Genomic DNA, 12667 nt, shown 5'->3' with positions numbered 1-12667 from the left:
GTTTATAATTTTCTATTCTGTGGAGTCTTCAAATTTGATTTTATAGAAATTTAGATATCAAAATGCTAAGCATCTCCGTAAATGAAACAAACTGTAAAATTGTGTTACTTCAAAATGTTATTCTTTTCATATAAACAAATGTTGGTAAATATGGCCAAATTCCTCAACTGTAATATAGTTCAATTTATCTACTTCATACATTTATTAACTATACTGTGTCACTGGGGAGCTGAAAACCTTGCTGAGTACATATTAAACTCTCAATTTTAACTTTATTTTAAATGACATCATGTAATATTATTTAGTATAAAGCTTACTGTGACTGTCATTCATAAGTATATATATAAATGTCTATATATAAAATGTAAATACATATATATACAATCCCAGTAATGTGACTTTTTTACAAATTATTGAATACCTATATATTATATATGATGTATTAATTTTGTATGTGTATACATAATGAACAAATACATTACATACTTACCTTTTTTGTAGTGAGAACAATTAAGATCTCTTAGTAGATTTTCAGCATACATAACAGTATTACTTTCTATAGTCATAAAGCTGTACCTTAGGTTACCATAACTTACTTGTCTTATAACTGAGAATTTGTACTATTTGAACAATATATCCCACTTTTCTCACCTCTAGGGCCTAGTGCTCACCTCCATACTCTCTTCTTCTAGGAGTCCAACCTAACTATATTCTCCATAGAAGTAAGATCATAGAGTATTTGCCTGTTTCTGTCATGTTTCACTTAGCATAATGTCATCTAGGTCCATGTTGTAGAAATGTCAGGGTTCTATTATTTATTATGGCTGAATAATATTTTGTGTATATACTATGTTTTCTTTGTGCAGTCAGTTTTTACAAACACTTTAGATTTTTTTTTATATCTAATCAATTGTGAAAAATGCCTCATGAACATGGAGGTGTAGGTATTTGAGATAGTAAGTTTATTGTATATACAGAAATGAGATAGCTGAATTGTATAGTAGTACTATTAAAAATTTCTCAAAGGAACCTATATACTGGTTTTCATAATGTCTCTAAAAAATAACCCATCACCAAGGGTGTACAGCATTTCTTTTCTTAAATATATTCTTGCCAATACTTCTTAAAGGTCTTCTTTTTGATGCTAGCAATCGTCACAGGTATAGAGTCTCATTATGAATTTGATTTGCATCTGCCAGTTTGGTGACATTGAGCACCTTTCTATTTACCCGTTGCCCAATTGTATGTTTTCATTAGTAAATGTTTCTTTAGTCCTTGGCTTATTTTTAAGTCTTGTTATTATTATTATTATCATAGTTGTTGTCTTTTATTTGTATGAGTTTCTTATATATTTTTGGTATCATTTACTAGATAGGGTTTTCTTCTTCTGTTTTTTTCATGGTTGTGCAGAAGCATTTTAGTTTGATACACTTTGTTTATATTTGCTTTTATTGCTGTACTTTTGCTGTCATATCCACAAATTCATTTTTAAGACCAATATTAAGGTTTCTATGTTTTCTTTTAAGATTATTGAGAATTTATGTCATACCTTAGAGTCTTCATTTTATATATAATTTTTAAATATAAGAAAAATGGTTAATTTTATTATTTACTTGTGGGTATTCAGTTTTCCCAGTCCCAAGCATGGAAGAGACTGTACTTTCTGCATTGTATATTATCGGTGTCAAAGATTAGTTGGTCTTACATGGATGGATTTGTTTCTGGGCTCTCTGTTCTGCTCCACTGATACTGGTGTGCATTTTTATGCACAGATAATTTTGTTTTATTACAATAGTCTTCAAATGTAGTTTAAAATCAGGCAGTATAATGCCCCTAGCTTTATTTTTAATCCTCAAAACTGCTTTGGCTATTCAAAGTTTCTTGCAATTTCATATAAATCTTAAGATTGCATTTTCTATTACTTTGAACATTTTATTAAAATTTTAATAGGCATGTATTGAATCTAAATTTTCTAATTTTATAGACTGATTTCAGCAGGTTAAAATCTTCTCTTGGGTCAGTTAGCTGACCGAATCCTTTTGCAGTGGAGAGGGGTTATATGTGGGTCACATAGTTGCTTCTTGATCTATTGTGGAGTTTGCCTGTAGTCAGCTTGTTACCAGTAGCCTGTGTAGTTGTTAATCCTCTCTCATTTCTGGACAGACTGAATTGCCTTTAGGACTTTGATCTGTAGGGCCAGCACTAGGGCAGTGTTCTGCAGTAGGGTTGGTATATGGTGGGCCTGATATGAGGTCTATGGATGAGTGTGTTTCTTACTGAGGCAGGATTTCCCCAGGTCACTCTGTGGGAACCTAGGTTGGCAGAACTGGCCACAAACTGACTATCAGTGCTGAAACTGAGTCATCTGAACTGTTTCAGAGAGCACAGTAAAGGCCAAGGTCTGCAGACCTACTGCTGTAACCACAACTAGGCATCTTTCTCTGGGTCTCTGGATGGGCAGAACCACTCCTAGGCTATGGCTGGAAGGAGCTTGAGATGGTTATGAAGTCACTGCAGAATTTTTAAGTGGGGTCAAAATAGGTGAACCATTTCTTGGTCTGTAGCCAGGACCAAGGGTTTTCAAGTTTGCCACCTGAATTAGAGCCTGCCTTTTAAAATGACTCCAGTCAGTCTTTAGCTCTAGCAGGTTTTAAAACCCTCTCCCTGAAAAACAGAATTATTATTATAAAGGTCTCTTCTTTGAGAAGGGGTCTCACCATGTCACCCAGGCTGGTCTCAAACTCTTGGCCTAAAATGATTCTTCTTCTGCTTCAGCCTACCAAGTTGCTAGGTTTGCAGGTGGGAGTGACCATGTCTGTCAACATAATGGACTTCATGTAGTGTTCTTATAGGACTGTTCTAGGGGTAATTACGACCACCCTTAATTTTCATATTTGAAAACTCTTTATTTTTTTATTTTTAAAGTAAATTTCTCCCAGATTGCATTACCTGACAAAGATGTCAAAATAATGATACTAAGTATGCTCAATAATAAACATAGAACAAAAAAAAAGAACACAGTAGAAATTGTGCAGTATTCATTACCTTGAACTTTGGGAAGTTCTTAGTGAGTCTTTTTTCTTCAAATAACCTCTCTACGACTTTTCCTCTGCAGCCTTCTTCAAAGACTACTTTCATGAATATATTGTTCTCATTAATGGCATCTAATAAGTTACATATGCCATGTTGATGTTTTTCTTTTTGTTTCTCATGACTCAATATTTATAAATAATATGTCTTTAGTTTTCTGATTATTGTTTCTGGTCATTAATTCTGTTGTGATTCTACAAAATTTTTCATGTTTTTTTTGTTCCACAATTTCTAGTGGTTTTTTTTTCTTTGTTCTATTTTTTATTGAGCATACTTAGTATTATTTTGACATCTTTGTCAAATAATGCAAAGATTTTTTCTTAAGAATTGAGTTTTGGAAATTTATTTCTTCAAGTGGGGTATGTTTACTTTTTTTTAATGTCATGTGATCCTTTTATAAAATTTGGAAACCTAAAAACAGCCATCTAATCTAATATTTAAAGACTTGCTTAAATAGAGGCTGTAGCAATGAGCCCGGCTATGGATTGGTCAGTGCTTCACAAATGTGTTCTCAGTTATGTTTTCTAGGAGATACAAACTGTAATTCTCATTAGTCCATCATTTCCATATTAAGGGAGACAGACTCTATTAATCGGACAGTCTCCTATAATATCAGAACTTTAAGCAGACCCACTGTTCTATATCTCTTCTGAGAGGAATACTAGGGGTTGCGTTTTACTTAGCCCAATTGCTGTTGAGGGAAAGAAAGGTTGGTAAGTCTTTAAGCTAGACTTGGTTACCTTCTGCAGCATAGAAAATATTACTGGAATGTGAAAGGAGTGGACAGAATAGCCATACACTCAGATAGGTATGAATGGTTTAGCAGATAACACATGTGAAAGGTCCAAAGGTGAAGGAGAAAACAAGAGTTTAAAATGTGCATTTGGGAGGCTGTTCTCCGATGAAATTGATTCTTGAAAACTCTCTTACTGTCAATGGAGGAACATTTTTTGATGTATGCTTATTAGGCTTTTGAGTTTCTAAGTCTTTCACCCATTTAATAATCTGCTGGTGCATTCACAGTGAGAAACAGACTCTTTCATTCTGTGAGGATCTAAATAATAGAACTCCTCTTCTATTGCTTTGAGGGATCTGGAAAATTTGTGCAAATTTTTGGAGATCACTATGTTAAACTGTTTTAAAAAAATCTGTGCCTTATGTTAGACATCTGTGAGAGGATTAGGGGAGACGTTGAGATTTGGTTAAGAGATTTGACAGAGACCAGGGACAGATGTCATATGTTTTCTGTTTTATAATTTCCAATCAATTGATCATACAAAAAATGAAAGTGAGAACTTTTATCAGAGCACAAAGCATCTGATTAAGTACAAGAAAATCTAAACATCTATTTCACTTCAAAGGTATCTTTTTCTTAGTAGGAACTAAGCTTAGAAATTTAAATGCTATATGACAAATGCCTCTACTTGTCGAATAGTTGATTTTATCTACTCACCTCACAATTGCTAAAAACACTAATACCATAGATTACTTAGAACTGTCCAGCATATAAATTCCAAATTGTTACCTATTTATTAATAACTATTTTTTTTAATAATTTTATCTTCTTTACTATGAAGATTACTAGGGCTATGTCTATGTATTTTTTCTTTCTGATTTACTGTATGTCAACTATGCCTGTAATTTCATAAGTTCTGAGGTAATGTGCTCAGATGTATATGTTATGTAAAATGTGAATTAATAGGCACATCACATATATTAAAATCTTTGATTTATATGTTTAAGTTTACTGCATACAAAAAGCTATTAGTATTTTTCTCAACTTTTCTCAAGCCTTGTCTACATGATCATATAAATTTATTTCTAATTGTTCATTTTATTTTATACCATATTGTACAGTATTGATGTTGTTTATATGATTTAGTGATGTAATGCTTTGCTTTGCTTCCAAAGGTTGGCTTATTGCCTTTACGTTTTGTGCAAAAAATAGCAGTTGTATGTTAATGACATAATATGTCTAGTGTTATTTAAATGCTTATTTCTTCATACTTTCTCATCAAAGCTTTACTAAATGATTATAATGCATTTTCTATAAAATGTTACCGCTTTCACTGTATGGTAGTGATTCAAACTTTATTGTCTTCAGTAGCACGACATGAAATCAACCTAGTTGCCCATCAGTGGTGGATTGGATAAAGAATATGTGATATCTATACACTATGAAATACTACACAGACCCCCAAAATTTTGTTATTTGTAGCAACATTGATGCAGCTCAAAATGTTTTTTTAAGTAAATTAATGCAAAAACAGCCAAATACTGCATGTTCTTACTTAAAAGGGAGAGCTAAATATTGGGTATACATGCATATAAAGATGAAAACAATAGATGTTGGAGACTGCTAGAGGAGGAAGGGAGGAAAGAGACAAGGCCAAAAAAGCTACCTGTTGGGTACTGCACTCTACCTGAGTAGTGGTAGCAGTACCCTAACCTTAGCAGTACATAATATAGCCACGTAACAACGCTAGACATGTAGCCACTGAATATAGGAAAAGGTGAAATTAAACAAAAATGCCAAAATATGTTCTCTTTATAAATGTGCAGTCAGTTAAAAAGCAGGTACTTTTTAGTGTACATTATGTTGATTCAATATTTTTGGTTCATTTTTTTTTGTTAAATTTTGTTCTACCATTTTTTTATTTTAGTGGCTCATGTTTTAGAGTAGGCTATTTTACATTAATTGTGTTTTTAGTTTTTATGTATTGTAATTTTGTATACCAATATTCAACTCTGTATGCATTAAAACAATGTTTGGACAGAAAGTCAGATATGAATCCGTCTTATACATATTGCCAGTATAATTATTCCTGTTTTTTTGCCCATGTAAATATTATTCCTATTTAAGACATGTATATTTGCTTTTTTTGTTTGTTCGTTTAGTAGTCAATGATGGTTTTATTCTCAATTTTAAAAAATACAAGGGCCAAACATGGTGGCTCACACCTGTAATCCCTGCACTTTGGAGGGTGAGGCGGGTGGATCACCTGAGGTCAGAAATTCCAGATCAGCCTGATCAACATGGCAAAACCCTGTCTCTAGTAAAAACACACAATTAGCTGGGTGTGGTAGGGCACACCTCTAATCCCAGCTACTCCTAGAGGCTGAGCCAGGAGAATAACTTGAACTTGAAAGGTGAAAGTTGCAGTGAGCCAAGATTGCACCACTGCACTCCAGCCTGGGCAACAAGAGCAAAACTCCATCTGGAAAAAAAAAAGCATAGCAAAATTTGTAATCTTTAATATTTTCAATTACATAATTCAGCTCTGTTAAATATATTGACATTGTTAGCAACATATCTTTAGAACATTATTTTTATAAAAGAAATATGCTATACAAATGAATCCACTACTCATTTTTCCCATTGTCTGACCCATAACACACATCATTCTATTTTTAAGGATGTAACTACATTAGCTATTCCATGTAAGTAAATTTCTACAGAATTTTTTTGTGTGTGTGGCTGGCTTATTAAATTTAGCATGATGTCTTCAAAATTTTTCTTTATAATATTAGATTTCCTGCTTTTAAAAAGGTGATTAATATTCAGTTTTTTTGTATTTTAAATTATATTTATCCATTCATTTGGTAAGCAAAGTTTAAATTGCTTTTGCCTGTTGGCTTTTGTGGATAATGCTGCAATATGGTGTGCAAATAACTCACTTGGCCATATATGAAAGAGTTTATATCTGTGCTGCATGCTGTTTTATTACTTGGATGTTTTACATTTTTACAGTACCAAAGTGCTTTGATTGGTGTAGGTTTGTTTTGTGTTCGGAAATTATTAAGTGTAATCCTTTCAATTTTTTTCTTCTTAAAGATTGTCAAGATTGTCAGGCTTTTCATGGTCCCTTGAGATCTTAAGTAATTTTGTCAGATTTTTTTCTATTTTTGGAAAAGGGAAATTTAAAATTGAAAAGGGTTGTGTTGAATGTGTGGGTCACTTTAATAAGCAGCATGGACTTCTTCACAATATTATGTCTTCCAACCCTTGAAAAAGAGCATTCTCAAAAGTGTGTTGTTTAATTTTTATATTTTTTTAATTTTTCAGCTTTTCTTTTCTTACTGATTTCTAGTTTCATTCTATTTAGGCCATAATTGTTTGTAAAATTTTAATTAAAATTGTTAAGACTTGTTTTGCAGTGTCACAGGTAGTCCATCTAGGAAAATGTTTGATGACCTGTTGGAAAGAAAGTGTATTCTGCTGTCTGTATACATTTGTTAGGTATAATTATAGGGCATTCAAGTTTTCGGTTTTTATATTGATTTTCTGTCTCGCTTTATTATTACTGAAAGTGGGATATTGATGTATCCTTCCATTATTATATTGCTGTCTATTTCTGCTTCAATTCTGTCAATGTTTGCTTTATGTGTTTAGGAAAACTAATGTCAGATATATTTATAGGTTCTCAGTGAATGAACCCTCTTACTATAATTGAATGTCTTGTGTCTTGTGAAGTTTGACTTAAATTGTATGAAATATGACAGCTTTTGACTTAATAAGCCTCTTCTCACTTGGTTAACCACTTGCATGTGTATTTTTCATGCTGCCATTTTCAGTCAATTTTTTTTTATTAGATCTGAAGTGAGTCTCTTGAAGATATAACATAGTTAGATCTTGATATAGATCATGTTATAGTTTTATTTTCATCTTGAAGGATACTTTTGCTGGATATAGCATTCTTGCTTAGACATTTTTTTTTAGTGTTTTAACTATGTCATCTTCCTCCCTTCTTGCCTGAAAGATTTTTGTTTATAAATTTACTGGTAATCTTGCAGAAACATGCATATAAATAACATCATGTCTTTTTTCTTTCTGCATTTCAGATTCTCTTCTTGTCTGTGACTTTTCAAAACGTTGTTTATGTTGTCTGTTGTTAGAAATCTCTTTGTGTTAATCATAGTTGAAATTTGCCGAGCTTCTTGATTTTCTTATAGGTTTTACTAATGTTGAAGTGCATGTTAGTCTCGTTTGGTACTTCTCCACAATTTTTTTTGTGTGTGTGCTTTTTATCCTTTTATTGATTGTTTCATTTTCGTTATTTCATTTTGTTTTATTTCCATTTTACTCATTGAGCATTATTGAGATGTTAATTTTGATTTTTTAGGATTTTTAAAAAAATAGATCTAGACTTTAATTCAGATTGTCTTAGGTAATCTTTACATCTCTTAATTTCTAGATATTCCTTTTTATCTTTGAACCATATTATCCTGATGTTTTGTATATGTTGTAATCTTAGGTTGCAATTTGTATAATAAAAAAACCACATATCAAAATTTTTAAGTGGCTCTTCTCTGGGGAATATGATAATCAATTTTATAGACTAGAGATTCTTGGAGTCTCTCAGGCTTGTTCTAGGGATGATTTTTCTGGGCTTGTGTGTTTTTTAGTTAAAAAAGATTCCCCATTTTTTAAAATTATTTTTTCTTTTCTTTTCTTTTTTTTTTTTTTTTGATTTGGAGTTTCATTCTTGCTGCCCAGACTGGAGTGCAATGGTGTGTTCTTGGCTCAGCACAACCTCCACCTCCCAGGTTCAAGCAATTCTTCCGCTTCCGCTTCCAGAGTAGCTGGGATGACAGGTGCCTGGCACCATACCTGGCTAATTTTTGTATTTTTATTAGAGATGAGGTTTTACCATGTTGATCTGGCTGGTCTTAAACTTCTGACCTCAGGTGATCTGCCCTCCTCAGCCTTCCAAAGTACTGAGATTACAGGCATGAACCACCACTCCTGGCCATTCCCCATGTTTCTTATTGAGGTACTGTAGTCACTTGCTGTACCTATTATCTGTCTGTGACACTGAAGTGTTTCTTCTCTTGTAATGGTCATTTACCTTTGGTCTCAACTGTCCAAAACTGTTAAAGGATACCACTTTTCCTTTCAACACTGTCATGAAACATAGGAATTAATCTTTGGTAAGATCTCAAAAAGCCAGAAGCATGGACACATGTGGCATTATTTTATTTATTTTTGGAGGGGGATTACAGGAGTTGGGAGTCTATTTAAAGTCATCATGGGATGAAGAATGGCTGTGGTGGGTAAATATGAAATATTTTTATTACACTTGTATATGGTTCTTGGCATTTTGCTCATTTGGGGTGCTGTAAATGCTTAACTGGTTCATAGATGTCTCACAAAGGTATTTTGGTATTTCTGTTGTTTACATGTCTGTAAAGGAATTAGAACCCGTGGTATTTTATTGTGTCACCTTATAAATGTGTTTTGTATAATTTTATATTTGTAAAGTGTATGTGCCTGAGTCTAATGAGGGAGAAATTTTGTTGTTCTTTATTTTTTTTTCCAGCTGGCTCTTTTCATTTTACTGCAGAGATATTGCCAGAGCACGACATAAAAGATTCATTTCAAAAAGTGATTCTGAGAAAATACAGAAGCTGTGACCTTAATAATTTACATTTAAAGGAAGACTATCAAAGTGTGGGTAATTGCAAGGGACAGAAAAGCAGTTATAGTGGCCTTCATCAATGTTTGCCAACTACCCATAGGAAAACATGTCAGTATAAGAAATGTGGCAAAGCTTTTGAGTTGTGCTCAATCTTCACTGAACATAAGAACATTTTTAGCAGAGAGAAATACTACAGATGTGAAGAATGTGACAAGGACTGTAGGTTGTTCTCAGATTTTACTAGAAATAAGAGAATTCATACTGCAGAGAGATGCTACAAATGTGAAGAATGTGGCAAAGCCTTTAAAAAGTTTTCAAACCTTACTGAACATAAGAGAGTTCATACTGGGGAGAAACCCTACAAATGCGAGGAATGTGGCAAAACCTTTACCTGCTCCTCAACCCTTATTAAACACAAGAGAAATCATACTGGAGACAGACCCTACAAATGTGAAGAATGTGGCAAAGGCTTTAAGTGCTTCTCAGACCTCACTAATCATAAGAGAATTCATACTGGAGAGAAACCCTATAAATGTGAAGAATGTAACAAATCCTATAGGTGGTTCTCAGACCTTGCTAAACATAAGATTATTCATACTGGAGAGAAACCCTACAAATGTAATGAATGTGGAAAATCTTTTAAGTGGTTCTCAGCGCTGAGTAAACATAAGAGAATTCATACTGGAGAGAAACCCTACATCTGTGAAGAATGTGGCAAAGCCTTTACCCGCTCCTCAACGCTTATTAACCACAAGAGAATTCATATGGAAGAGAGACCTTACAAATGTGAAGAATGTGGCAAAACGTTTAAGTGCTTCTCAGACCTTACTAATCATAAGAGAATTCACACTGGAGAGAAACCCTACAAATGTGAAGAATGTGGAAAGGCATCGAGCTGGTTCTCACACCTCATTAGACATAAGAGAATCCATACTAGAGAGAAGCTCCCCAAGTGTTAAAAATGTGGAAAAACCTTTAACAAGTCATTATCTTGTGTTCAACATCAGAGATTTAATAATGAATGCAGTATAAATGTAAAGTCTGTTGAAGAACATTTAACATCTTGGAGGATCTCTTAAGAACTTGCTTCATAATGTGAGTGCTTTTGTGTTGGGTGCATATGTATCCCTTTACTATTATGCAATGCCCTTGTCTTTTTTTTTTTCCTTTTTCTAATTTATGTTGATTTAAAGTGTGTTTTTTCAGAAACTAGAATTGTGACCCCTCCTTTTTTTCTGCTTTCTATTTGCTTGGCAGATTTTTCTTTTTCCCTTTATTTTGAGCTTTTTTAAGATGGGTGTCTCAATTACAGCAAACCATGGATCTTGCTTCTTTCTTCAGCTTGCTACTATGTTATTTAATTGGGGCATTTAGTCCATTTACATTTAAGGTTAGTATTCATGTGTGTAGATTTGATTCTGTCATTGCGATCTTACCTGGCTATTTGACACATTTGTGTATATGGTTGCCTTATACTGTCAGTGGTTTGTGTACTTGAGTGTGTTTTTGTAGTGACTGATGATAGTCTTTTTCTCATTTAGTGCTTTCTTCAGAAGCTTTTGTAAAGCCAGTCTTGTGGTAACAGATTTCCTCAGCATTTGCTTATCTGAATAGGATCATATTTATTTTTTACTTGTGAAGCTTACTTTGGCTGGATATGAAATTCTGAGCTGGACTTGATTTCAGCTGAAAGGTTTGTTGTTCGATGGGCTTTAAGAGGTGACCTGGCCTCTCTACCTGCCTGTAACATATTTTTTTCTTTCATTTTGACTTTGGAGAATCTCATGATTATGTGACTTGGGGATGACCTTCTCGTGGGTTAGGGTTAGGGGTTCTCCACATTTCCTGCATTTGAATGTTGGCCTCTCTATCTAGGTTGGGGAAGTTCTCACTGATGATATCCTGAAATGTGTTTTTATTCTCCCCATTGCTTTCAGGCACTCTCTTTAATGACAGGTTTGGTTTCTTTATACAATCCCATAATTTTAAGAGGTTTTATTCATTCCTCTTTTTTTTTTCACTATTGTTGTCTGTCTTATTTCAAAAGTAAGTTTTCAAGCTCTGAGATTGTTTCCTCTATTTGACCTATTCTACTGTTAATACTTGTGATTACATTATAAAGTTTTTGTGTTGTATTTTTCAGCTCTATCGGGTTGGCCACATTTTTCTCCAGACTGGCTGTTTTTTTCTGTCTGTTTCTGTAATTTTTTTCTCCCCTCCTTGCATTGGGTTGCAACTTTTGTAGCTCATTGTAGATTTTTTCTATTCATATTCTGAATTCTACTTCTGTCATTCTTAGGCCTTGCTGGAAACATAATTTGGTCATTTGGATGAAAGAAATCATTCTGGTTTTTTGTGTTTTCAACATTTTTGCATGGATTTTGTCTTTGCAGGATTATGTTTGAGGTTGCTGACCTTTGGGGTTTGGGGTTTTTTAAATCCTGTTTGGTTGTCTTGGGTATTTGTGGTATTATAAGGTGGATTCAGCTAACAGGCTTGTTCTTGGGAGTTTTTTTTTGTGTGGTGGTGGTGGTGGTATGGGGGACCAGTGCTCAGCTCACAACTCAGAGGCTGTATACTCTATTTCTGGGGGACTTGTATTGAGCCCCAGCTGTATTCTCTGGCTCCTTGAGATTTGGAGTCTGCAAATCTACCACAGCTGCAGCAGAGCACTAGTGGATATGGGGTTTCTGCCTGTCTTTGGGCATTCACCTCAGTGGCAGACGCAAAGCAGCTGGGAGGGGAGTTGGGGTACCTGCTGGAAACTGTGTGCTATTGCACTAAAGGTGCTGGGGGCAGGATGCTGGCCAGTGAAGGTTTTGGTACCTTCTTTGTGCCCCCCAAGAAGGAGTGATGTTCAGTGTGTGGGAAGATACCCTGTTCTCCACACAGTGTTAGCACAAAGGCAGGGGTGGGACTTCCTCTCTGCTCACCAAAGCTTCATCTATAATGGCAGATGCTGTGGGTGGCGGGGGCATACTGTGTTCCCATTTGCTGATGGGGCAAGCAAAGCCAAACCTCCTTTGCAAACATGTTCCAGCAAAGTAATATGAGGAGGTGCCATTGTCTTGGAGAAAGCTGCAGTAGGGGGAAGAAACATGGGCTGGTGCAGTCATAGGGGCTGCCTTGCTGGAGCTCTTCATGGGTCAGGCGTGCCC

General features: G+C 34.5%; 1 protein-coding gene across 9 annotated transcripts in view; it reads left to right on the top strand.

Annotated features, from left to right (window-relative positions):
* ZNF736 (zinc finger protein 736) overlaps positions 1-12667 on the top strand; it is a 73745-nt gene that overhangs the window by 27657 nt on the left and 33421 nt on the right. For 8 of the 9 annotated variants that reach the window (XM_078353453.1, XM_078353433.1, XM_078353443.1 and 5 more), the window contains one exon: positions 9411-10604. In XM_078353453.1, coding sequence (XP_078209579.1) covers positions 9411-10468 — 1058 coding nt within the window. In that variant the 3' untranslated portion in view covers positions 10469-10604. The remainder of the gene's footprint in view (positions 1-9410; positions 10605-12667) is intronic. The other variant, XM_078353464.1, reaches the window with a different exon arrangement.

This window comes from Callithrix jacchus, chromosome 2 (genome assembly GCF_049354715.1).
Source record: "Callithrix jacchus isolate 240 chromosome 2, calJac240_pri, whole genome shotgun sequence".
In the NCBI taxonomy this organism is placed as follows: Eukaryota; Metazoa; Chordata; class Mammalia; order Primates; family Cebidae; genus Callithrix; species Callithrix jacchus.
Note: the sequence above shows the minus strand (reverse complement) of the source record. Positions and strands in the feature narration are given on the sequence as shown.